The sequence below is a fragment of the Melozone crissalis genome, unplaced genomic scaffold (assembly GCF_028551555.1).
Source record: "Melozone crissalis strain CALT ecotype California unplaced genomic scaffold, PUWL_Pcris_2 ptg000018l_1, whole genome shotgun sequence".
In the NCBI taxonomy this organism is placed as follows: Eukaryota; Metazoa; Chordata; class Aves; order Passeriformes; family Passerellidae; genus Melozone; species Melozone crissalis.
In genome coordinates this window covers 39,311,238-39,336,832 of record NW_026535796.1, presented here as the reverse complement: position 1 = coordinate 39,336,832, position 25,595 = coordinate 39,311,238, and the positions used below count along the sequence as shown (strand labels likewise).

Sequence of the window (25,595 nt, the reverse complement as noted above, 5' to 3'; positions counted from 1 at the left end):
AGCATGTACTTAAATATGCATGAGTGTTCCAGTTAGATTATTTTTTTCTTTAATGTTATGTGTCTTTAATGTTATGTTGGTGTTATACTGTGTTAGACCAAGTCACTCAACCTTCCAATATTTGCATTTCAGAAAAGTAGCATTGTACAGTATGTGTTATTCATACTACAAGAGCTGAGTGCTCCAAAGGAGAGAACTAATGATTTCAGTATTAACCATACCCGTTGCTTTGTTAAATACCTGTATATAATTTTTGAGGACAGAATGGCTCAAATGCACATATATTTCAAAATTATAACTGCCAATCAAATTTTTGCAGTACTAAGTTTTGTTTTGAGCAATGAGAAGAAATGCCAAAGGGATATGGAGGCTAAATATCAAGGAAAAATACTATAATATGTTGGTTCTTATTTTTCTAGAATGGTAGAAGCATACAGGCTAGAACTTCTAAATCCAGCCCATGTACATGCACTGTACAGAACTGTGGCGCCTTCATCAGGAGGAGAAATCACTCATTCTGTTGCTCCTGTTCCTTTCATCTCTAACATCTGTACCTCTGTGCATTGCAGTGTTGTATATAGACCATTTTCAGTATTGGCAGAAATCTCTGAAAAAGTAAGGAAAGATAATAATCAAATATAACCAGTGATCTTTATTTCTTTTCCCCCAGGGATTTGTCACTGGAGGAAAGGATGGGGTGGTGGCTCTCTGGGATGATACCTTTGAACGCTGTCTCAAAACCTATGCCATCAAAAGGGCTGCTCTGGCTCCTGGATCCAAAGGTAACACAGACTTTATCCTATGTTTTGTTCTATTTTTAAAGTACATTCTTTAGAAATCTTTGTGAAATTGCTTTCCACAGTAAGAGGTAATCCACATTTGACATAATGAATACTAAAATAAATTTTTTTAAGCTTTATTGATTCTTAATAAGTAATTCTTCTGTTGGGACTGGAGTTGTGTGTTTGGGGTGTCAGTTTGCACATTTGGTGGGTTCAGGTCATAATATTTAGTTTATTATTAGCCTAAATTAGTTGATCTAGCTGTTTCTTATCATGCAGATGTTTTCTTGCTTTGATTTGTTTTATTAAAGTGGTAAGCAAAAAGCCTCTTATATTTCTGATCATGACCTATCTTGTCTGATCTTTTTTGGTTGGGAAAAGGGAAGGAATTCGGAATTATGGTTAGTTTTGCAAGGTGTGAGTAGCTAATTTTCTGTAAACGCATATGTCTTTTGAAATAATTAAAGAACATTTTCATTCCTATTTTTCCCATTTCTACCACTTATTTTTGATCTTAATGCTAATTTACAGTTCCCTGTATTTTCATTCTGGATAGTTTTTTCTCTTCCATCTCCTTCCCTTATGAGATGGAAGAGAATGAGATTTTCTTTATGAAATTCTCATTATGAGAATGAGATTTGCGTCTTATTCTCATAGCTTGTTTACAAGAAGCTAGAATTGGAGGTACCAAAATTGGAGGTAAATAGTGTTATAGTTGGTAACTAACATGTACAGAGTCAGGCATGTTAAACTTCTTGATGTATTGCTGATTCCTCACACTTGAATCCAGATGTTGTTTTTTACAGCAATGTTTTCTACAGTAAGAAAGTAGATTTTTCTACAGTGAGATTTTTCTACAGTGAGATTTTATTGTGCATAAGTGTGAAAAATCCTCTTTGAGACATAATTGAGAATCCTATCTTCTAACATTTTAATGTTCTAGGTCTCCTCTTAGAAGATAATCCTTCTATACGTGCCATATCGTTAGGACACGGTCATATTCTAGTGGGCACAAAGAATGGTGAAATATTGGAGGTAGATAAGAGTGGACCAATAACTCTGCTGGTTCAGGTATGTGTTAAATAGCACTCAAATATGTCATACCACTAATATGATTTATTTCTCAAGTGAAGACTTGTGCACTATAACTATTAATGAAGTTAATAAGTTACTATCACTTTTAGTTAGACTAGATCAGTAGGACTCCTTAATGAGCCAGACAGAACACAGAATTTCATTATTAGTTTGTTCAATGGGTTTATCCTTCCAAACAGACCAAGATTATAGATATTTTTTGAAAAAATAAGAAAACTGTCTGAAATAGTGGATCTTCCTCCAAATTCATTATTAACTTCTCTTGAGTACTAAATAAAAGTTGTCTCCTTGTTGTTTGTTTTGAGATTTTACTTGTAATTATGTAAAAAAAAATTGTCATACCAAATAACTGCATTTTTAAAACAGATTTTTACATCGCATCAACATATTTTTTGTCTTTCATAGTTAAGTAAAAATCTCTGGACTCTCTCCTTTCTCCTTTCTAAGTGGCCAGTGCAATACTTAAAGAACTGTATTTTTTTAAAGAAAATGTTAGAACCTAATATAAAGAAAAAAACTTGTTCACAGAATAGTTTGAGTTGGAAGGGACCTTTAAAGGTCATCTTGTCCAAGCCCCCTGCAGTAAGCAAGGACATCTTCAAATAGATCAGATTGTTCAGAACCCCATCCAATCTGACCTTGGGTGTTTCTGGGGATGGGGCATCTGCAACATCTTTGGGCAAGCACTTCCAGTTTTACTGCCCTCGTCATAAAAAATTTCTTTCTTCTATCTAGTCTGAATCTACCCTCTTCTACTTTAAACTCATTACCCCTTGTCCTGTCACCTTACTAAACCTAACTAAAAAGTGTTCCCCTATTTCTCATCAGCCCCCTTTAAGAAGAGGCTGAGACAAGACCTCCCTGAAGCCTTCTCTAGACTGAGCACCCCCTCCTCTCTCAGCCTGACTTCATGGGAGAGGTGCTCCAGCCCTTTCACCCTTTCTGTGGCCCTCTTCTGGAGCCATCCCAACAGGTCCATGTTCTCCTGTGCTGCGGACTCCAGAGACAGACGCAGAACTGGAGTCTGACCAGAGTGGGATAGAAGGACAGAATCATCTCCTTTGAGCTGCTGCTGTTTCTTTTGATTCAGCCCAGGATCCAATTTGCTTTCTGGGTTGCAAGTGCACAGTGCCAGCTCATGTCCTGTTTGTTGCCCACCAAAACCTCCAAGTTCTCATCAGGGCTGCTCTCAGTCCATTCTGTGTCCAGTTTATGTTTGTGCTTGGGGTTGCCCTGACCCACATGCAGGACCTTGCACTTGGCCCTGGTGGGCTCCATGGCAGGGGTCCACCTGCCAGCCTGCCCAGGCCCCTCTGGGTGGGATGCCCTCCCTGCAGCTTGCTGGGCGCTCCACTCAACACAGTGTCACCTGCAAACCTGCTGAGGGTGCCCCCAGTCCCACTGTCCCTGCCACTGACATGTGTATGAGGATTATTTTGCAGAAGCTTTCTGTAGCACAAATTACTAAAATTTTGCACAAGTAGCAGAGTGAATTTTTCCAGGTGTTCTATGGTTTTATTCAGATATTTATTATCCTCTAAAAAATGCATATTCTTTCTCTCTTTTTTTTTTAACTTTAATATTTCAATTTAAAATAAAAAGAAATCTGATTAATTGTGTTTTTTCAGGGTCACATGGAGGGGGAAGTTTGGGGTCTAGCTACTCATCCTCATTTACCCATTTGTGCCACTGTAAGTGATGACAAAACCTTAAGAATATGGGATTTATCTCCTAGCCATTGTATGTTAGCTGTTCGCAAATTGAAAAAGGGTAAGATGCTTAGTATGAAAAAATATTTACTGATGCAATTGACATTTACAAGCATTATGAATGTTTTGAAAACAGGACTTGAGAACAGAATAAATTCCTTTCTTTGCTCAAATTTTTTTATTAATGCTATCTTCACTAGTTATGTAGCCCTTAAGCTAATGAATCTGCACAAATAATTCTATGTAGTGCTGTTCTGAAGATTATTTAGATTATTTGCAATTGCAACTTGTTTAAGTCAGTGAATTAACAATAAAATTGAGTCAATTACATAAATGCTATGTTGCTTATAATATTCCAAGGCTTTTTTAAGACTTTGAATGTAGAATTTTTTGGAAGAAATCTTAGAATAAATGTTTGTAATTTTCTTTGTGAATGTTTGAAGGATCTGGAATGTCAAGAAAAGAGAAATCATAAAATTTTCACTTGTTGTTTAGGATATAAATAAATTCTATTTTGACAGATAGAAAATCTGTTTTAAGTGACCTCATATAAGGTGATTTTTCAGGATTAGATGAGACTGGCCCTGACAAGCTTCTAATTCTATGTATGCTTTGCTAGATAAAAGAATACAGTGGGCTTTATCTCTTAGGCATTCAGCAATTTGATTCAAACATAATGGGAAGCTTAATTGAAGATTATTTAGATTGGCAAAGTGAATGTAGAAGAGTTACAAGCTCACATAAGCAGGGATTAAACAAGAAAGTTTCTAGTTGGTGAACTCTGCTCAAGTCTTAAAGTTGATATTTCTTAATATGTTTGAGTACTTTTGGCAAAAAAAGTCTCTGATGACTATTTGCTGATGATACACATTTTGAGATGTTTTGGCAATCTTAAAAAGTTCCTGTGTACTGTACAGAAAAAGATGTATGCTTTTGCAGACTAATGGAATTGAAATACAACTTGTTAATGATAAAAGGCAGATCAGTGACAGTGAGAAAAATGTCTGTGTAGGTCAGGGGTAACTTGAACAGAAGGCTCAGCATCTTGTTGAATGACAATTACATGTGATAGTGAGGTATTTTCCCCAAGACATGGTGCAATATTCATGTAAATTACAAGACAAAAATCAGGATATTTTTGGTGTGCAATTCTCATCTGTGTTCAGCTGAATGCAATTAAGCTAAAAGTTGAAAATGGTGAAAGGAACTACAGGATAATGAATGCAAAGCCTTGTGGTGAAGCCATCTAAGTAAAGGATTGCTGTCTACAGGTTAATCAGACGAACAAATAGCAGGGGAAAATATGTAAGTTAACAGAAAATTCTGGCACAAGAACAAATCTATATAAGTTGACCATACATAAATTTAAATTGGAAATAAAACTGTTTTTCAAACAACACTGACGTGTTTATTGGAAGGATTCTATGACTTATTGTCTTGTTTGTGATAGCAAATGACTGAATTCTATGAATCCAGATGGTCTTTTCCAGCTGTGTTCTCCTGTTCTCCTTATCAGAGCAAATGGTAACAATCAGGCAGCACCAGATACAAGGAAGGAGATCAAGTTAGAAATATACAGACCATAGTGATTAATCTGTATTACTGATGTAGAGCAGATATCTATTAAGATGAAAATTCTAACATTCTGGGCCTGTGTACCTGTTTGTGTGCTGTCACAGCTTGGAAATTATTTTGGCAGCATATGGAAAGCTTCCTTGGAAGTTTTCTAGGATAATATTAGCTTTTCTTTACTAATGGAAAGATGGATCTGAAAGAAGGATAATGCACTGTAAATGTATCTGAATGCAATTTCTTTATTTCTCATAGGAGGCAGATGTTGCTGCTTTTCTCCTGATGGAAAAGCATTAGCTGTTGGTCTCAATGATGGAAGTTTTTTGATAGTTAATGCAGATACCCTGGAGGATTTGGTCTCTTTCCAGCATAGGAAAGATGTTATTTCAGAAATCAGATTTTCTCCTGGTGAGTGATTTCTTTTTTAAATGAAAATTTTAATACCAAGGTTGTTCAAGTAAGACTTATCACATAAGAGATAAAAGGAGTGAAGATTTGTAGTACTTTTAGATGTAAAAAATAGATCAGTAAAACTAATACCAACATTTTAAAAGACCATGGTGTGAAGTCCTGTGTTGCTTGTGTAAGGATGAGATTATTGGAATATGTTTGCCTATAGTGACCTCCTGAATACAACAGCCAGTTTGAAATAGTGAATATCCAGCAGCTCCCTAGGATTACTCTTTATAACCTGCGTAAGTTTGGCACATCACTGATGTTTCTCTTATCTAATAAGAATACTTGAAACTGATGTGTCAAAAACATCTTGCAACTTTTTTTTTTCTATTTTTCCCCCCTTAGCACTCTCAGTGAGGCTAGGTATTTTTTCCCATCATTATATCTCATATTTTAGGAACTCAAAATGCATAGCCTACTTTAGTTAAAATACTCATCTGTTGGAGAAATTTGATGCAAATTACTGATACCAATTCCCCTACAACATTACTTTCTGGTTCCCTAAGCTTTATCATTCTCTGAATACCATAAATGCTTAAAATTTCAGCAAATGGTTTTTATTGTTTGAAAATGTAATGATACCATAGTTTTATGTTTCATTATGTGATATGAAAATCAGTTTGCCAGAGAATATGTATAGATTAGCAAGCTGATATCAAAGAATTTGAAACTGCGTAGGGCTAAATTCCAGAATTTACTTGTGTTTAATACAAAGATCACTAAAATTTTTTAAAAATATTTTGTGCTTGTACTGATGTGTTTTAGGGGCTGGAAAGTACTTAGCTGTGGCATCCTGTGACAACTTTGTAGATATTTACAATGTAATGAGCAGTAAAAGAGTAGGAATCTGCAAGGGAGCTTCCAGCTATATCACACACATGGACTGGGACATAAGAGGTAAGCTGCATTCATTGTAAAAAGAACTGGAAGACTGATTATATTATAGACTAATTAAGAGCATGTATAGTATGGATTTGTGTTATCACTGGCAGATTTGATTTTTCAGCTTATGAGTATGCTCTGACAGCATCCAAATAAATATTAAACCCATGGTTTTTACTGCCACATACATATTTTTGTATGTGGTTTTTACTGCCACATATTTAGAAATTTTACAATTTGAAGTAAAATGGTTTGTCTCTATTTATTGGTTTGTTTGGATTTTAAAAAAATCCTTCCTGTTTATCTTTTGACTTCACAAGGGCAGTTAGTGATAGAACAAGAGAGAAAGGCCTTAAGTTAAAGGAGGGCATGTTTAGATTGGATACAAGGAAGAAATTCATTACTGTAAGTGTGGTGAGGCGCTGGAAATGGCTGCTCAGAGAGGCTGTGGATGCCCCATCCCTGAAGGTGGTCAAGGCCAGGCTGGATGGGACTCTGAGCAACCTGGTCTAGTGGCAGGAGGGTGGAACTAGGTGGTCTCTAAAGTCCTTTCCAACCCCAAACATTCTATGATTCCATGTTTCTACTCCTTTAATAAAATACTTTACAATGTGGTTGTAGCTCAGGAGTACATATCCTTGTCACATAGCAAAAATACTGGATTTCCTCTGTTCCAGGGTATTAATATGTGATTAATTAAAAAGCTAAATTTAGTCCTGTTTCATTAAAAGGCAAGGCTGTGCAATTGTGCAATCTATTTGTTCATGTTCTTATTCCTCTATATAAAAACTTCTGACAGAGTCTGATTTATTTTGAAAGAATGTTGTAAGTTAGCTTCCTTTGAGGATTTTGAAAAGCATTGGTGAGAATTTTCCTCAGAAATGAAGTAGTAAAAAGCTGTAAAGAAGTCATCTGCTTGGGATCAGCCTGTGGCCAGGCAGCATCTGTGCTGCTCCATCCCAAGAGCATCAGCAGCCAGTAATCATAAACAAGCTTTGAACTACATCCAGTGCATTTTGTCTACCATCTGATGGGACAGCCATAACAAGGAGAGAAAAGTGATGCATTCATAGAGTTTTCAAAGAGAGGAGAAAGGGTTGTGAATTTAAGGGGCCAAAGGACTTAGATTTCTTTAGAAGACCATACTTCCAGATCCATTATTTATGTGTGCAGTTTTTTCCAATAGAAACAAATAATTGATGTAATGCTGTTAGCAATAAAAAATTTAAGCTAACTTTTCTTTCTTCCTTCTGCAAAATGGAATCTCCTATGTTAACAGACAATATCTATGTCATATGTTTTATAGGGAAACTTTTGCAAGTCAACACTGGTGCTAAAGAGCAGCTGTTTTTTGAAGCCCCTCGGGGGAAAAAGCAGACTATCCCAAGTTTGGAGGTGAGGAACTGTACTGCCTTCTTAACTTGCTTGCAAATTAAACTTATTATGCAGCCACCTATACTACATAAGAGGGAATGATGCATAAAACTGTAATTTTAAACTTTTAAAATAATATAATATGTAGAGGATTTCACATTTTTCTCTTCTATTAAGAAGCAGACATTTGGCTGATTTAGTAATGAACATCTCACTAGACTTCTGTGTGTCTTTTCTGGTACCTAAACACCTTTGAAAACCTATTGCAGATTACTAAACCTTGCTATAGAAAACTTCATGTTTGTTTTTATAGAACAATGAAATACAGTTTACATAATACATATAGGCAAGACTAGTATATTTTAATTCTTTTGTTTTCTCAGATACAGAGCATTGTCATAGGGCAGAGAGCAAAAATTTATAATTTCCAAGTTATATTTTCCATGGCATTGAAAGGCAGTGTTGGAAAACATAATTTGTTTTCTTTAGCCTGAAAGGGCAGCTAAGGTAAAAATTTTCAAAATACTTATTTAAGTTTTGGAATTGAAAGTTCATAGAGGTAAAATTACAGGTCTCAGATGAAATTCTGAATGGCAAAAAAATAACTGATTAATATATTTAAATACTGTCTTTTAGATGTGATGTATCTTTCAATGCAAGGAATTTTTCTTGAAATTGGATGTGGAAGAAAAATGCCTAAGAAGTATTCTTTGTCTCAAATGTGTCATTTTTGTAGGTAGAAAAGATTGGCTGGGCATCATGGACAAGTGTTTTGGGCTCTTGCTGTGAAGGGATCTGGCCAATAATTGGTGAAGTCACAGATGTAACTGCTTCATGCCTCACTAGTGACAGTAAAGTATTAGCCACAGGAGATGATTTTGGATTTGTGAAACTGTTTCGATACCCTGCTAAAGTAAGTAATTTTCAGCTGTTTATGGAAAGTATTTATTAATAAATCTGCCTTTTTAAAACTGCGAAAATTCATCACTCAGAAGAAAATAATGCTTTAATATTTTTCTCATTTTGATCAAAGAAAGCATTTAGTGTTACATTGCAGTTTGCAGTGCATGAAACTTCCAGTGAGTAAGAATGATCATTCCAGGTCAGACTGCAGAGCCATCTCATGCAGTGTCCTGCTGCTGACTGTGACAAATGAATAGGAACAACTTTAAGAATGAGAATGCTTTGGAAGGCAATCAACATGTATTTTTCACCTACATTGCATTTTTGATTTTAAGGACCTTAATTCTTTCCAATATTAGCAATTTTTTTTCTAAGACAAAGACCTTTAATAGTATTCAATCACACATCATAGAAAAGCCATTCCAGAAGTACATTGTGTTTTTACTGCTCTTCAAGTACCTCCTGTTCTCCTGTATATTTGGTGGAAAATGTGTCTTCAATTTTGAAATGTTGCTATGCTAAGGATAGTAACAGTGCACAAGTATTGACTCAAAATATTCTATGTGAATTTTATTCCAGCTCAGATTATTGTCTCTCTTAGAAAAAGTGATCCAGTGTTTATTGCTGGAATATGTTTATAGACTAACTCTTTCATGCTTGACATGAAGATAAAGTTAACATTTCATGAAGTTGCTGTAGGAGGGGCACTTGGCAAATCATGTGTTAAAATCATGTGAACTACAAAACAGCTGAAGCAGGAACTGCGAAGAAGTTAAGATGATGCCATTGTGCAGGCAATTTATTTCAGTTTTGTCTGGCAGACTGGGTAAATTTGCTCTTTGCCTTCTTTTTCCCCTTTCCAGGGGAAGTTTGGGAAATTTAAGCGGTATGTTGCTCACAGCACCCATGTGACAAACGTGCGCTGGACCTACGACGACAGTTTGTTGGTCACTGTGGGGGGAGCTGACACCTCCCTGATGCTGTGGACTTATGAGATGGAAGGACATCGGGACAGCAGGCAGTGTGACAGTGAGGAGTCTGATCTGGATTCTGAAGAAGATGGAGGTCAGTAATAATTTACACAACTAGCTGGATTGTGCTATTTCAAGAAGACTTTATTAATGGAAAGCTGAAAATTTAGAAATAATTTATGGATTGCTTCTATCTTAAGTAGCAAATACTCTTCAAAAATGTTAAATAAAATTTGGTTTTGATAAACTGCTGTGAAGAAAATGATAATGAAGTGTTTGAGTTACTGCTTTGAATCAGAGTACATAAAGAAACTCTTGATATCTTCTAAATGAAGAATATTAAGCATCAATTATACATAGCTACCCAAAATCTATGTTTAAAATAGAATCATCACAGTTGGAATTTGGTCACCAATTCTTAAGAAATTATATTGAAATCTGTATAATGTGAGACCATAGTTGATGTTGTAGCATCTGCTTCCATAACATGGAGACATAGGACACTGAAGTAGACTGATGTTTATGTACCTATTTCAAGGTCACAATATCAGTAGTTATAAAGTGTTAATTCTATTTTGTAGCATTAACTTCTGCTGGTTTTTCCATACTTATGTTTTCTTTTTCATGTTACTATTCCAAGAATTTATGGCCTCCAGACTTGTTTTCTCCCAAGTGTGCATTTCGTCCTTGTCAATTCCTCAGTGTTCAAGAATTTTTAAACTATCACTGCTACTCATTAAATAGTTCTGTGTAATAAATTAACTTCAGCTGTCACTAAAACGAGATAAATGACCAAAGAAATACATTAAATATTAAAGACATATTAAACATTCATTGGAAAAGAATTTTTAATCACTGTATTTCTTCTCAAAAGTACTGAAGAATACACAGAGTAATTTAATTGCCTATAGGAGGACTTGTCAGCTTTTAACTTTCTTAGTCAAAAATTGCCATCTTCAGACTTTCTGTTCAGCCTCTGCTTGAGACCTGTTAGAACATCTTAGCCCTATGATCTCCCCAAGCCTCTGCTGCTTTACGCAGAGCCCTCTTAAGCTGTGGGTTCAAAAGTACTCTAAAAGAGAGCGAGATGTGTGAAGATTTACAAGAAAAGACATTGACATCTTTATCCACAAAAGTTTCTCTAGGTCAATTGCTATTAATTCAGTTAGAGTTAAGAAGTATTCACCATCACATTGTTGGCATTGGTAGTTTTGATCTTTGGAAAAACAAAGTAATGGAGAGTAATTAACAGCCCTGTCACAACTTAACTTTTCCAACATGTTTATTTTGCTATAGTAAACATCATCCTGATGTGGCTTGCTGGCCCTTAGCATTGTGTAGGAACCTCGTGCAGACCTATAGATTCCATGGTAATGGATGGATCCTGAAATTGAGAACAACCAGGCACTGAATCTTACAGGTCTTAAGAGCAGGTGTCAGGTAGTGAGGTTCTTTGTTAGTGACTGTAGTTAAGGCCAACCAAGCAGAAATGGGGTAGCTTTTGAAGTCCCTTGACTCATTAATAATTTTTTTTCCACAAAGATATGGTAGGGAATTCTTTTTCTTTGAATGCCTTTTATTAACAATGTTCATGATTCCCAGCTACTTTCTTTCTGTTGTGTATTTATGTTATTAATAATCGATGCTATAATTGTTTTTGTAATCTAGTACATTGTTGAAATCTGCACAAATTAAGTGGTTGTTCTTGTACCTTGTTTTGGTTTGCTACTCTTCCCTCTGGTTTTGTTAGGTTATGACAGTGATGTGACAAGGGAAAATGAAATTAATTACACCATCAAAGCCTTATCAACAAACATTAGACCAATGTTTGGAATTAAGCCTCATCTGCAGCAAAAGGAGCCAACGTTAGATGAAAGGTAATTACTAAATTACAATTCTAGCCAAGAAATCAATGTGAAAATACAATAGTAGAACAAAATTATATTGGAATATATGATTCTCAACTTAAAAGTATATGTATAAAAAGAATCTAAATACTTCTTTGAAGAAAAAAGGAAAGGTGACCCAAAGGACTAGGCTGAACCTCTTTTCATACAGCACAAAAGACTAAAAACTATGTATGCATATTTTTATGTTTGGGGAGTTCCTTGAGATGATTGACTTATTTGCTGGTGTTTAATAATATGTTTTTTTGAAACTGAAATACGGAATGGTAGTTAGTGATGGCATTATAGGCATGAACCTGTACAATTGTTTTAGTGAAGGACAGCTCTAATGTTTTTGGTTCTGCCAAGAACAGCTCTGAATTAAATTCTAATTGCTCCTTGCATTGCTTCAGTTTTCACTTAACTTCTACCTTTCTTTGAAAAGTTCTGTCCACAGTGGTTCTGCAGTTTTTGTTAATGAATCTTGGAAAATGGAATTGGTTGCTTTAGAGTATTAGTTTTAGATCTTGGTTCACTGTTGTATGCTTTGGAAGAGAATAGGGTGGGGAGCAGACTGCAATAAACCCAGAAAATAAAGTAGATGCAAAATGACAGAAACAATTTATAACCTCTAGCATGTTATCTGTTGTAGAATCTGCAGCTGAGCATGGGACCCTGAAAGTTGTTTGTTGTCCACCAAATTGATGTGGACAGTATATGTGAGGAAAAAGGAAGGAGGAATTCCTAATACAGCATTTGGGGAATGCTGATACTGAAGATGGGGAAGTGAGGAAAACAGCAGGGTATAAGGGGGTGAGAGGATCAGGGGAAATGGGGAAGTGGAAAGTTTTGCAGGAATGTGAGGAGTTCTGTGGCAATGCTCAAGCCTCTTTCCACAGTGAAGCTGGGCAGGTCTGTGATACCCCTGTTGAGAAATGCAGTGTGACTTTGGTGGGAGTTTCATATCATTTTTTGTTTTTAAGTTGTGTTACTGTAGGGGGGATAAACCAGGGATAACCAGGGATAAACCAGGGATAACCACAGTATAAAGCTGTGGTTCCCTGTCTTGCATTTATGAGAAATGGTCTCTCTTTTTTAATTAGTTGTACTTGATGTGGAAATCAAAAAGAAATAATGTGCATGGCATGAAAGCTTTGATTAAAGATTTTTTTTTTCTTTTAATGAAATTGTAAGCCTCTTGTGTTTCTTTCAAAAGCTGTTTCTGGAAGCTGAGTGAATTGTGTTTTTCAGTTTCAGATAAATTACTAAGAGAATTAATTCTGTAGTAAGGTAATTAAATTGTGATTCAGAATGCAAAAAAAGATCATAAAAGAATTCCATTACCTGCATTGTTGAAAAGTTTGGAGCCTTAAAACTTCAAAGACTTCTTTTTGGTGAACAATAAAACCAGACTGTGGCTACTGTATGTATTTTGACTTCTGTTCTGATGTTAATATTGTATAAGATTGGTAAATGTTTCAGAAATCTGTCATAGACACTAATTTTTATTTTATTTCTGCTACTCTCTATTTTTGCTTCCCATGAAGGCAGGGGGTAGTAAGGTAAGTTCATGTACTTGAAGTCCAGGATTAAATGGATTTTAATAACTTCAGCTGCTTGGAAAAGTAGTTACAATTTGCAACAGAAGTGAGGGATTTACCTCTTTACTATTAAATAGTAGCATGTCAATAAGTAGAAGAGGGTTAAGGGACAAAACATAAGTGCACTCTCACTCTGAGTTGATGTGAGTGAAGAGTAGAGTGTTCTTGGAGGAGGTGATCAAAGCTCATCCTCCTTTCCTCAATATTTTGGGGGAGGCTAAGGAACAGCTTGACTTCCCTTAGCCAGAGCCAGAGGTGTTGCCCAGGGGTTTGTGGATGTCTGCAGCACACACTTGGAGGTTCAGGCTGGAGCAGAGCAGTGAGCACATTGCACTCTGTGAGAGCAGCACCCGGCTGGAGCTGATGGAGCTTCAGGGGTGCAGGGAGCACCCCTGCCTTGGCTGCAGCGTTTTGGCAGTGCACCCGTGCTGCTTGAGGGTCTGAGCTGCTGGCTCCCCATCCTGCTCATGCAGCAGGCTCTGGTGTAGGTGCCTGCATGAGGTTATCAACTTCTGCACCTGCTCTGTTTACACCATGTGCACATGCAAAAACATGCTGTTAAATTGGCAGCACAATAAATCCTTAGGCTGTCAGACCACCCTTCAGACCTGCAGAATGAGCTGCCTCTGTGACTGGAACTCCAGATTTATTTCAATTGGTTTAAGGTTTGCTTGCAGTGCTAACTGCCCGCTCTACTAATGATATAGTATTCTCTAGCAGTGAAATTACCAGCTATATCATTGAAATTGCAGTACTTATTTTAAGTTCTGCTGGAAACACAAAATGGCACTGCTGTGAGGCAGCACTTAGGTTGGTAATTTGAATTATTTATCATTTCTGAATAATAATGTTTACAGGTAATATTTTAATGTGAAAAGATGTGTACTGTGTGTCTAATTTGGTTGTGTAATAACATTATGGCTACTCAGCAGCACAAAACACACTTGAAAACTGTTTCTATCCTTTGCTAAGTGTTCTTTCCTAGTATGTTTTTGTGCTAGGTAAATTACTCAGAAAAAAGTCTATCATGGTTGATTTTGAAAGTGCTTCTGACTCTGCTGCTCCCTGAACTGCACAGCACTGAAGGTTGGGAGATGCCTCTGGAGGATAATGCTCCATTCTTACTCTGTTCTTATACTGCCTGAAGCTGGCTATTTGTGCCTGTGAAAGGGGCAATGCTGTGTTTAATGTACCTTACAGAAAAATGGCTGTACCAAGAGATCTCAAAATTAAATAACCAGAAATTTCAGTTAATTTTAAATAAATTTTCAGTTTATTTTTCACTGTTTTACTGTGAAAAATATCTGGAAGTATTTTAATTTGAAGAATTGCATGCTATTGACTGCAAAGCCTGTTCAAGCTACATTTGGATTTTATTGTGGGAAAGGTTTAGCTGTTTCCTATATGAATAAATAGTGCATCAATCTTGCACTGAAAAATAAAGTTCAAACTAATTAGAAGACATCCAGTAAAATCCATTGTTTTCAGAATGGGAAAAAAATCAATCTGTAAATTGGTGAGTTGTTAACATTGTGTTCTTAATTTTCAGGATTTTTTTCCCTAAATAATTCCCTAAATTATTTTGCTTAATTTATAAGTGAGAAAAACTAACCTAGTGTTCACCTAGTGAAGTTGTTTAGTGGCTCTTAAAGAAAGAGCTTCTCAAACCAGTGGAAGTGTACCAGCTAATCAAACTCTTGTAAGGTACCCATGCATACTACAAATATTAGGAAATAATCTGTACATGCCCATATGCTTTAATTATTAATAAGGGGTTTTGGCTGGCCAAATAATAGGAGTATTCCATCATACATGACTGAGGAAACCTATCCAGTGCAAAGTGTCTTCAATAAACATAAACTGAATTAAGTATGAAAAAATAGTACATATCAGTAGTGCTCAGTACCCCACATGTTCTGGTTAGCTGAGATAATTTTATTTTAGTATAAATTAATGTATTTTTGTGACTAAACTTGGACATCTGTCTTTAATAGCAAGTTGACTGTTCCATCCATCAGCTTATTTCAGGAAGTTAAACCTGCACAGCCTTTCTTTGAGTTATTCAGGTGTTGTGTTTGCTGACTCTGAACACTTGGTATAGTTCAGAGGGATTTTTTTTCTACTTCTGCTTTTTTTCTCTATTTACAGCAGAGTTATCCCAAAGAATTATATTCTCATGCCAACACATGTTCGTAATTCCCATTTAAGTGAATGGGAGTTTTATATACAAATAATAGATTTATCTAGTCTATGAAGTGACTCATCCCCTTGTAAAACGGAGTATACAAACCAGGAAGTCAGCAATAATTATCTATACAAATAATTCACTGGCACCTAACTTTTAGCCAAACTTGTATAAGTAATCCTTTTCTCTTTCCCATCTGCTGCTGAAAAGAGGTTCCAGGTAATGCTTTTATTTTCCTATCTAGTTCATCTTTTACTGCCACCTCCCATTTTCCTTAAAAAGCCATCTGTCATGTTGGGTGCCATAACATGCACCTATCACTCTTCAGAATATTGCTGTATGAAAAATCTGATATATAAATATATGCATTGTAGTTCTATTTCATACAATGAGCTAGATGCTCATTTTACCTACTAATATGAACTCCAACTCCATGCACTATTATACTTTCCAATGTTTCACAAGTAGTATTCTTCAGTAATACTTATTAAAGTACAAAGATTAGTACTTTTTCCAGCCCCCTGGTGGGCAACTGTTTTATATGTGATGATTTGACACTCACCTGATTTGCCAAGGTGCATGTGTTACTGAATTGTTTGAGCGTCAGATTCCCTGTCTGCATTAGTGAGTGTAAACTGGCTCTTACTGCTCACAGAACACATGAAATAATTATAAGTCATTTTTTTGTCCAGAAGCAGTACTTAAAAACTACCAGCCTTCATTGTCTTCTAATGGAAACCAGACCTGTGTGAAGCTTCACAAATGACTTTGAAGAACTTGCCAAGAGAAATGGAAAGAATTCCTCCTTGCTCTTAAAATTAATTTTCTACTTCATGCTTGTCAACACCTTTTGGGGAGGGCAGAGTAAGACACTTCATGCTGAAGAGTGCAAAATCAATTGCTAAGTTCTCTGCAAGTCCCCCTAAGTATGAAGTGGAATTCTGTTGCCCTGCACAGGAAGGGACTTTTTTTTCTTTTTTGCCAACTACTGTAATTTGCCCTATCAAATAGTGCCCAAAATAATACTTGTGTTTTTAAAACAGAAATAAATATTGTAAATCACACTGTTATAAATTACCACAGAACTAAAATAATTGGTGGTAATTTACATATGCTGTATAGCAAAAAAATCATTCCTTGTTCTCTTAGTAACTTTAGATACTCAGTAACAACAAGGAAAATATGGAATGAAATACATCATACAAAAATGGGCAGTAATATTTAAGCTATGTCTAAAACTGTGAACAAGATACTTTTTTGTTTCAGAAACTACTTCAAAACGCTTGTACTTGATTTTTATAGTTTCATAACAAGAAATATTAAAATACATACACCAAATATATATTAATTTTGAAAATAAATTGCCAATATTGAGGTATTTATTTCCCCTATGATAGATGGCTGGAATTCTCCTTCCCCATGCTAAAGCTGACCCTATCCATACCTGAATTCATCCCAACATGTTATTCATGCTCTCTTTCCCATCTTTTCCACACAGTTTTTGAGCATGCAGCAAGTTATGCATGCAGGTGTATGACCACTGTGTGTTCTATATGCCATTAGTCACTTTGCTGCACATTACACAACAAATTAAAAATATTTTCAGCTCTCACACATTCAAAAAATTACTTGGAAAACGTATTCTCATATCCTTCAGCATTCCTGTTTTTCAATCCTGAAGTTGTTATCTTGAAACTTAACTGGGGAGAGAGTCCATATATGCTTGTAATTTGCAGTCCAGTTCCACTGTTCTCGATCAGTACAGAATTACCCTTTCCTGGCCAGATCCTTAGAGAAATTGTTTAGGTGACCTGTGAGATAATGCAGCTGAGTGAAAGTTCTCAAGCTTTCCTGACCTATATACATTCACTTTATTCTGTTGAGTGGTAATGTATGAAGGTACTCTCATGATTACTTAAGGATGATATCAACCTGTGTTTATTTGTATTTGTAGAGCCTTTAAGTATAGATGGTCTTCTCAGGCAGTTGTGAAATGTGAGATTGTTTTACCTCTTCTCCCTTTCTATCACAAGGGATTTACAGACAGCAAATGTTAAAAAAAAATGTCATATTTTAGAACCAAACAGCAGGGAAATATTAAGTTCCAGTAAAGTAAACCTCTATAAGAGGAATCATGTCCTTTCAATTTCTACTGCTTTCATCAAATCTCAAATATGTTCTTCTGCTGTATTTAATTTTTTTCCCTTTTTTTCCCTCCAACTCATTTTTCCCTCTTTGTTTCAGGGACAGAAGTTAATTAGGGCCAGGGTAGGAGAAGAGGAAAGAGATGAGGTTTGAGTGCTCTGTGTCAAGTATGAGGCTGACAAGTGGAAGAAGGGCTTTTAATGCTATGTTTTGGTAATTTCTAGAGGAATAGTGATGAGACTGTTGCAGAATTGTCCATGACAAATGAGAAATTAAAAACATAAAGTCTTTCAAAGACGTCTACGCTGGAGTGATCAAATGAACAAATGCCTGACATTTGTTCTAAAGTTAGGCAGAAACAATGAAGAAATAAATCCAAGAAAATGGTATTTTATTAGAATAACTGAAAAAATGCTTTTCACGTGTCCTTCAAACTACACAGTGTACAAACAAATCATGTTCTATCATTCTGAGAAAATACAGTCATTATTTTGAATCAAAGTCATCACTCAAGATCAGAGATGAAATTAGAAGTACTTCATATTAAAAAGGAATAGAAGTACTTCATACTAAAAAGGAAATAGCAACCTGTTGCTTCATGTTTGATATTAGTGTATCACACTGCCTACTGGACTAATTAGTCTGGATATCACTGAATTATACATAGAATTTATTTTAAACTAAATTGTTCCTCTTAAAGATCAAGCTGAAAGGATTGTTATCACAGCCACAAATACTGTATCTATGGAATCAATAATCAATGCTCCTGCAAATTACTAGGAATAGCTGAATATATTTAATAAATAAAGCTTATTTGTTTGTTTTTCTTTGTACAGGTACAGTTGAATGTAATGTGAGAGATGTTATGAATATTTGTTAAACATATCTAATATTTGTTAAACATATCTTAATTAAATCTGGGCTATTCAGAGCAGTGGAACATAGGTTGTGGTAGTTACTCCTGCATTTGCATGGTCTTGGTTTCTTCTGGAAAATATTTTCCACCTAAGCTTTGATAAACATCACATCTCAGTTGATGTAGGAGTGGATGGGCAGGTGCCTCTAGAGTTCTTTACAAATTATTACAAAAATAGGAAAACTTACGGGTCTGCTGAAGGCATGTGGGAACAGGCATTATTAGATTAATCAGCCATGCCTCTCTTCAGCAAAATTGCTGCAGAGAAGATGAAAGTACCTTAAAAACATAGTTTGAAAAAGTGAAGAAGATTCTAAAAGTGCTCAGTCATTTTAAAACAAGCTTTTGCATTAGCCCCATGGATTGTTGAAGAATTAGAGAACCTAGCATGTTAAACAGGGGATTTTTAGGTTTTGTCCTTCTCCTTTGACAGACATTTCTGTTTTGAAGATGAATATGCATATGAGTTGAGTAGGACAGGCTGTAAGATTTCCCAAAGCCTTAGCAGGTTGGAAGGTTGCTGTTAGCATGGAATGGGTGACGGACAGCCTTCTCTTATTCACAGTTCTTTGTTTCAGACCTCCAGTTAGTAGGGCATTGCCTCAGCCGGAGAAACTGCAGACAAACAATGTGGGGAAAAAAAAGAGACCCATAGAGGTAAGAAAAAGGGTGCTTTTCTCTTCTTCCTTTAGGATTTTGTTTTGCCAGAAACTGACACACCTGTGAACGCATTAAATGATTGTTTTATTCTAAATATATCAAAGGTGGAAATACTGAATAGTAGGTAAAGAGTAGAAAAAGTGGGGAATAATTTTTTCTTGTGAATAAAAAAAAAGACTATTTCTTTTTCTTGCAAATAAAATGGAGTATAACTCAGTTCTTAGTAATCATGAAATCTTAGAACTGGCTATAGAAAGCAGGGTGCCTTGTATAAATAACTGGATTGTTAAAGGGTGTATTGTTGCTAATAAAACTAAGCATTTTTAAATTCCAATCTTCTTAGAATTTATTTGAAAACTTCCATTTAAATTCATCATGATAAGATTTTAAGAATAATTTTAAAAATTCTATTAATGATGAGTTTAGCTTTGGCACCTGTTTTTTCATTACATGGCAGTTGCAAATAAACATACCAATTTTTGATTAATCTGAAGTGAAAATTTCATCTAACCTTGCCGTTCTTTACCAATCCAAATATTGTTGATTCTGCAAAATATTTGGTGTAGCATAATAAACGGCTTTTTGACATCAGTGCTCTAGAAGTTTTAGATTGTAATTTGGGTTTCTAGTTGCTGGCTGGAATTAAATTGTGGACCAGTGTTTGTCATTCTTTGTTTCTTAGTGTCTTCTGCATTAAAATAACTTTATTCTTCACTGCATTTTATTTATGTTCATGTGTATGAGTATCTCTTTCAGTGTATATATATGGCTGTGAGTACTATATGCACATTCTGCAGCATCCCCCTGAGAGGGGAAAAGGGTGACACAGCTGTGTGTGACAAGAATGAGCAGCTCTGTAAACTGACAGGGGAGGCACCAGCCCAGTTTCTGTTGCCTTGAATGTCACTTACTTCAAAAGGACATAATTAAAAAAATTAAATCATACAGAAGAATGTGAAATTCATAACTGCTTTAAGAAATTCATAATTGCTTTAAGGTTTGCTCAATCTACTGATGTGAATATCTTTTTAGGACCTAATTTTGGAGCTGGTATTTGGGTACCGAGGCAAGGACTGCAGAAACAACGTGCACTATTTGAATGATGGTGCTGATGTAATTTATCACACTGCATCTGTTGGCATCTTGTATAATGTGGCAACAGGTAGGAGAAAACCCACTGGAGGGAAAATGTTTCTTCACACTCATGGAGTTACAGTTTATAAAGTAATTAATATACTTCAATTATTGTAAAAGTATGTGAAAAAAAATTTATTTGTTCCTAAAATTTCAGTCTGTAGAGAATATTCATAATAGCTATATAAACAAAAAAGTGTACTGAAATGTTCCTGGAGGCTGAGCTTTAAGGAAGTGAAGATTTGGGTTTTTTGGTATTAGCTTTCTGAAATTTGCATGTTGAAATGATCACAGAAACAAAAAGAGCTAAACAATGGAATAATTGTAATTTTTTTTTCTAAGAACAAGTTAACGTTTTGATTTGGTTTTCTTTTCAGTCATCTGTATCATGTATATTCTTTCACAATAACCCAGTTAGTTAAGATAGCTTAGACCTTTAAAAAAGTACACAATGCCATTTGAAGATAGTTAAGCAACTTCATGTGGAAAACTTGAGGGAAATGTCTGGAGTTACTGAGGGCTGTGTGTTGAAGTTCAGATAAATAATGTGGAGTTTCTGTTTTCTGGTTTTAAGCTTCAAAATGCAACATGACCATAATGCTGTTTTCTAACAAATACTATGAAATTTTCAAACATTAGCCATGTCTATGTGTCTATAAATGTTTTAATTAAAGTTGAGCTATGGTTTGATTTATTTTTTTCTTATTTTTAGGCTCTCAGTCATTTTACCAGGAACACAATGATGATATTTTGTGCCTCACTGTGAATCAGCACCCCAAGTTTACCAACATAGTGGCAACTGGCCAAGTAGGTATGTTTGTATTTTTGTAAAAAGAATTAACAGCATGCAATCAGGACCTTGTAAATTCATGATAAATCATAAAATATTTGATTATGCTATCTCCGTTTGTATGAGTGTTACTCAGTTACCTGTCCTCTTTATATATGCTCCTTTGAGTGTAATTGAATGAAGATGACAAAAAATATTGAGGCATGAAAGATTAAACTTATCTTTTGTTTGGAGTATTATCAAAACTATTTTTTCAGAAATCTTAAGCCCCATTAGATTAGTCTGGTTGTATTGAACTATCAGCTTGTGTTAGACCTTCCAAAGAGTCACTGCCCTTCCAAAGAAGCTGAATAGAGCTAACCTTCATTTCTTAGAATACATGTCAGTCTTATGTAGGTTTTACCTCATCAGATAGATTTATAATACCTACTTGGTGGTTGGATATGTTATAGCTGTAATATTAAAGGCAGAACCAAAACCCTAATGGGGTTCCCTACAGATAAACTGAGATATAGAGGGAAAAGGTACATATATTTCATAGTGACATAAAGGTCTATGAACTAACCAGGTTAAAAAAAAAAAAAAGAACAAAAATCCCCACATTTTGCATTGGCATAGCTGGTAGAAATTGCTGTTTCTAGATTTTGTAGAAGTGATTTTTGTAGCCCTACAATCTGGTTGTAGTTTTCATATCTTCTGTTGGTTTTCGGCAGATTCAAACCCACGTTATTTTCTTCACAGCATAGAATACAAAAAAAACCTCTCATTTGATTTCAGCCAAAATAACTTAAATAACTTTTTCTTTCCTTTAGGTCTGTTTTAGAAGTTTCATATAAATAAAATCAGTTCTGCAGAGTTTATTACCTGCTTTTCTGTGTCTTTTGGATTTTTAGGTGCCTGTCTCATTAAAATTGACTCATTGATAATAGTAGCCTCTTAGCTAAAATAACTTTCTTTCCTGGTGAGTTTCTTGCCTCACATAATTTAAAACAAATTTTTAATGGAGATTATTTAAATGGAAAAAATCATTAGCAGATATTTGTCTATGGTTTGAACATTTGCAGAATTACAAACCTTTTATTGCCTTTAAGAATTTGCTTTTTCATCATATTTCTTAATCCGTCCCTGTTTGCCTTTCTGTAGTGGAGGAATGTGAAAACTTTTCTTCTACAGTGTTCATCTTACCTGAGACAAAACACAGGACTTAATCCTTTTTTTATTTTCCTAATCATTTCTACATCAATTAGCAGTAGAATAATTATTAACTGTTTTGTAATGTGGATTAAGGCATACCAATCAGAGGCAGATGACACTTAGAAATTACATATACTTTTAAGCAGAAAATTAAATGGAAGTGAAATATCTTAAAACAGCACTTATATTCTGATTTTGAAGGGATGTTGAGGAGTGTATAGACTCTATAAAGAACTGCTGCTACTTTTCCTACTCATATGGTTGGCACAAATTGTGTCACCATCATGATTTAAAAAGATTTATTGAAGCTTCAGGTACGCACATGCTACTTCTTAATATTTTTTCTCACTTATTTTTTTCAAATATCAATGACATGAAAAAATATGTTTTTCATTTATTTTGGCTGAGAGCGACCTAACATACACCAAAACTAGATTTTTGTGTTGTAGCTTGAAATGGAAATCAAAAGATATTCATTCATTCAATATATTCATTCTATGATTTATTTCTGATGTGACCTCCTTTTATCAGTAATTACTCATCTTTAACAGCAATATTGGTGCTGCTGCAATGCAAAAAGATGACATCAAGGTGTGTGTTCAGAAATTACACTGAATGTGGCATATATTTTCTTTAGCACTTATCTTATTTCTGATCTAATTATTTTTCTGCTGCTTTTCCATTACAGGAGACTCAGCAGATATGTCAGGTAAGGGAAACAAAATTTTGACATCTTCAGGTGTAGTTAGTCTATCTAGTAGCCATCTGCAGCTTTTTAGATCCATAAGTGGTGTGAATTCATTTTTAGTTTATTAAATCCCATGTATCAGTCATATTACTGTCAGCACTGAATAGAAGTCAAAACAGCTCAGCATACTGTAAATATAGAAAAATTAAAAATGTTAGAGCACGCTTAAAAACTAGTCTTGTTGAAGCATATTCCCTTCTTGCTGCTTAGTGATTAGTGAGTTCTAATACATACTGCTGCTGTAGCATTCCTGGGTATGCTTGCCAGTTTTGTAGACATGTTGGGGCTGACAATATTTGGTTTAGTCCTTCAATTGAGTGTAATTTTAAACATGCATTTCTAAGCTAAATTCTACTGAGGAGGCCTAGGTGACTGAGTGAAAAAACAAATCACCTTTCACATTTATGTACAATTGTCATGCAGTTATTACCATTGATCCAGAATGCTTTTTGTGATGTCAATTTAATTTTTCCTCTATCATTTTGGATCTTTGACATTTTGACAGTCTTGACTGAGATATTTTTTATTAATATGTTTTTTTTCAACTGTGATTTCTAAAACTCATCACCATCATGTGCGAATGAGTTCATTGTTGAGTAGCCATAATTGTCTTGTGAAGAATCTTCAGAGATGCATAAATGTGGTCATGTGTAATAGAAAGTGTAATAATCTTTATGTGGATCTAAAGCGTGTTCTGTAAGAACAAATGTACATTGACATCTTTAATGTGTGTTGACTTTCTTAAATATGGCAAATGGTGCTTGCTCTAAGGATGGCAGGAAGAGTATAGGTACTTTTTCTCACACTTCTAGCCTGTATTTTAAAAAAGCAATGATGATATGGATATTTATATGAAAGAACATCTATAGTACTGTTTAGGGTGGCTGGACACTTTCCCTGTCTCATGTGCCTTCTTCCTTCTGCAACTTCAGTTTGAGCTTGTGTATATTACTAAATTCTGTTGTTAATGCCTGAAACGAGCACTCTTAAATTTTTTCTTCTTTCTGGAACCATTAGTCTGGAATCCAAGCTGCTGCCTGCTTTCATTGGAAAGTTGAATAATTTTACTTAAAATTTATTGATGGCTTTTGGCATCCTTGCCAACAACTTTTGCTTTTCTAGTTCAAATTTTCAGTTGTCTACAGTGATGCAGGTTTTCTTGTAGCAGTAGTGTTTGTACTAGGCTGGAATGGTAATTAAGGTTTCCTAATTATTTGGTGTAGATTTGGTCCACCTTACTAAAGATTTTTTCTGTCCTGCCAGCCCATGGTAGCTTTGTCTAACTGCTCCCAGAAGGAGATGATGCCTTAGAACATCTCTGTTATGAAAGTGTTGAGTACACAGGCAGGATTCAGTGTCAGGACAGAGTCCTTTCAGAAGGACTCTATCACATGGAAGGACCTCAGAGTCCATGTTCTCTGTCTTGCAGATCTTGCTCTGAATGATTTTGTCAGATCTTATTCAGAAAAACTTGGTGAGAATTTCTATCTGCCACCCAAAAGAAAACTTCTGGCCAAGGTTATACAGCAGGTGCACTATTCAAGGGTAATAGAGAATTTTACCAAGAGGAGGGTTGAAGAGTGAAAAACCGTTCAGAGCCATAATAAAGCTTTCCCTTCCCTCAGCTTCCTGTAAGAACAGCAAGGAGTGTGCTGACAATTCTTGGGAAGTGCTAGTTGCTGTCAACTCCTGCCCTTTCTGTTTTAATGGCATGGCCATACTATGCTGTGGTACCTCTCGAAAGGTAATGATAACATCTTGTTGCTGCCATGAGAGGAAATTCAAATGGGAAATAAAAGAAATGAGGAACTATTTTCTCAGAAGTATGTTCTCAGACTGTTTCAGAACAGCTGTGGAATTGTGCTCAAAAACTGAGTTTCATGTGGCTGAAATTTTGCCTAAGTCCCTGTGCCTAATGTTTCCCATCACATGTATGCCTTTGAGGGCCTAGATTCATCTATTAGAAACACAAAGCATTAATCCAAAAGCGAATTTAGTTTATGTAAATCTGGATCTATGGCAAGAACCAGTAACCTTAGGACTCTGCAGTCAAATATATTAGAGATCAGAAGTGAAGAAGTTTGAGAATCTTACTATGCTGGAAATGCCTTAGATGCTGCTCAGAGGTTGTAAACTATATATGTGGATGGCAAGATCTTTTGAGCAGGCATTGCATTTGGGAAAAGCCAGCTGTCATCATGTTAGAGATGATCACATACATTAGTAGCATGGAAAGACATTTTTTACTCAGAGAGCTCGCAGTCTAAACAATGCAGACTCAATACCATAGTTCTATGTCAGTAAGCAAGCTGACGATTCAGCTGATGTTCTCCTAAGAAGGCAAGACTTTTGGACAGGTGGCCATTTTGTAGAAAGGAGATTTTGGCCCTGCACTGTAAACTGATTTCTCTGTAGCCATCAGTTGTCCAAAAGCCCTGTGGAGAGGTTACATTCTTGATGAGCAGCTTTATTTATGAAGGTTTTTGAGTTAGCATGGTGCTCTATGTTTTAATAAGAGAAAAACAGAAGACAGCTCTTGCTTTTAAAACTTCTGCTGTGCTTCACAAGTCCCATAACAAGTTAAGCAACAAA

General features: G+C 35.5%; 1 protein-coding gene across 5 annotated transcripts in view; it reads left to right on the top strand.

Moving 5' to 3' along the window:
- The window catches only part of EML5 (EMAP like 5), a 94,265-nt gene that overhangs the window by 54,846 nt on the left and 13,824 nt on the right, over positions 1–25,595 (top strand). For 2 of the 5 annotated variants that reach the window (XM_054276246.1, XM_054276245.1), the window contains exons 19-31: positions 671–782; positions 1,726–1,853; positions 3,506–3,647; positions 5,414–5,566; positions 6,380–6,511; positions 7,803–7,891; positions 8,607–8,783; positions 9,637–9,838; positions 11,495–11,621; positions 19,056–19,134; positions 20,170–20,299; positions 20,984–21,082; positions 22,944–22,964. In XM_054276246.1, coding sequence (XP_054132221.1) covers positions 671–782; positions 1,726–1,853; positions 3,506–3,647; positions 5,414–5,566; positions 6,380–6,511; positions 7,803–7,891; positions 8,607–8,783; positions 9,637–9,838; positions 11,495–11,621; positions 19,056–19,134; positions 20,170–20,299; positions 20,984–21,082; positions 22,944–22,964 — 1,591 coding nt within the window. Of the gene's footprint in view, positions 1–670; positions 783–1,725; positions 1,854–3,505; positions 3,648–5,413; positions 5,567–6,379; positions 6,512–7,802; positions 7,892–8,606; positions 8,784–9,636; positions 9,839–11,494; positions 11,622–13,177; positions 13,466–19,055; positions 19,135–20,169; positions 20,300–20,983; positions 21,083–22,943; positions 22,965–25,595 lie in introns of those variants that run through there. The other 3 variants (XM_054276249.1, XM_054276247.1, XM_054276250.1) reach the window with 3 other exon arrangements.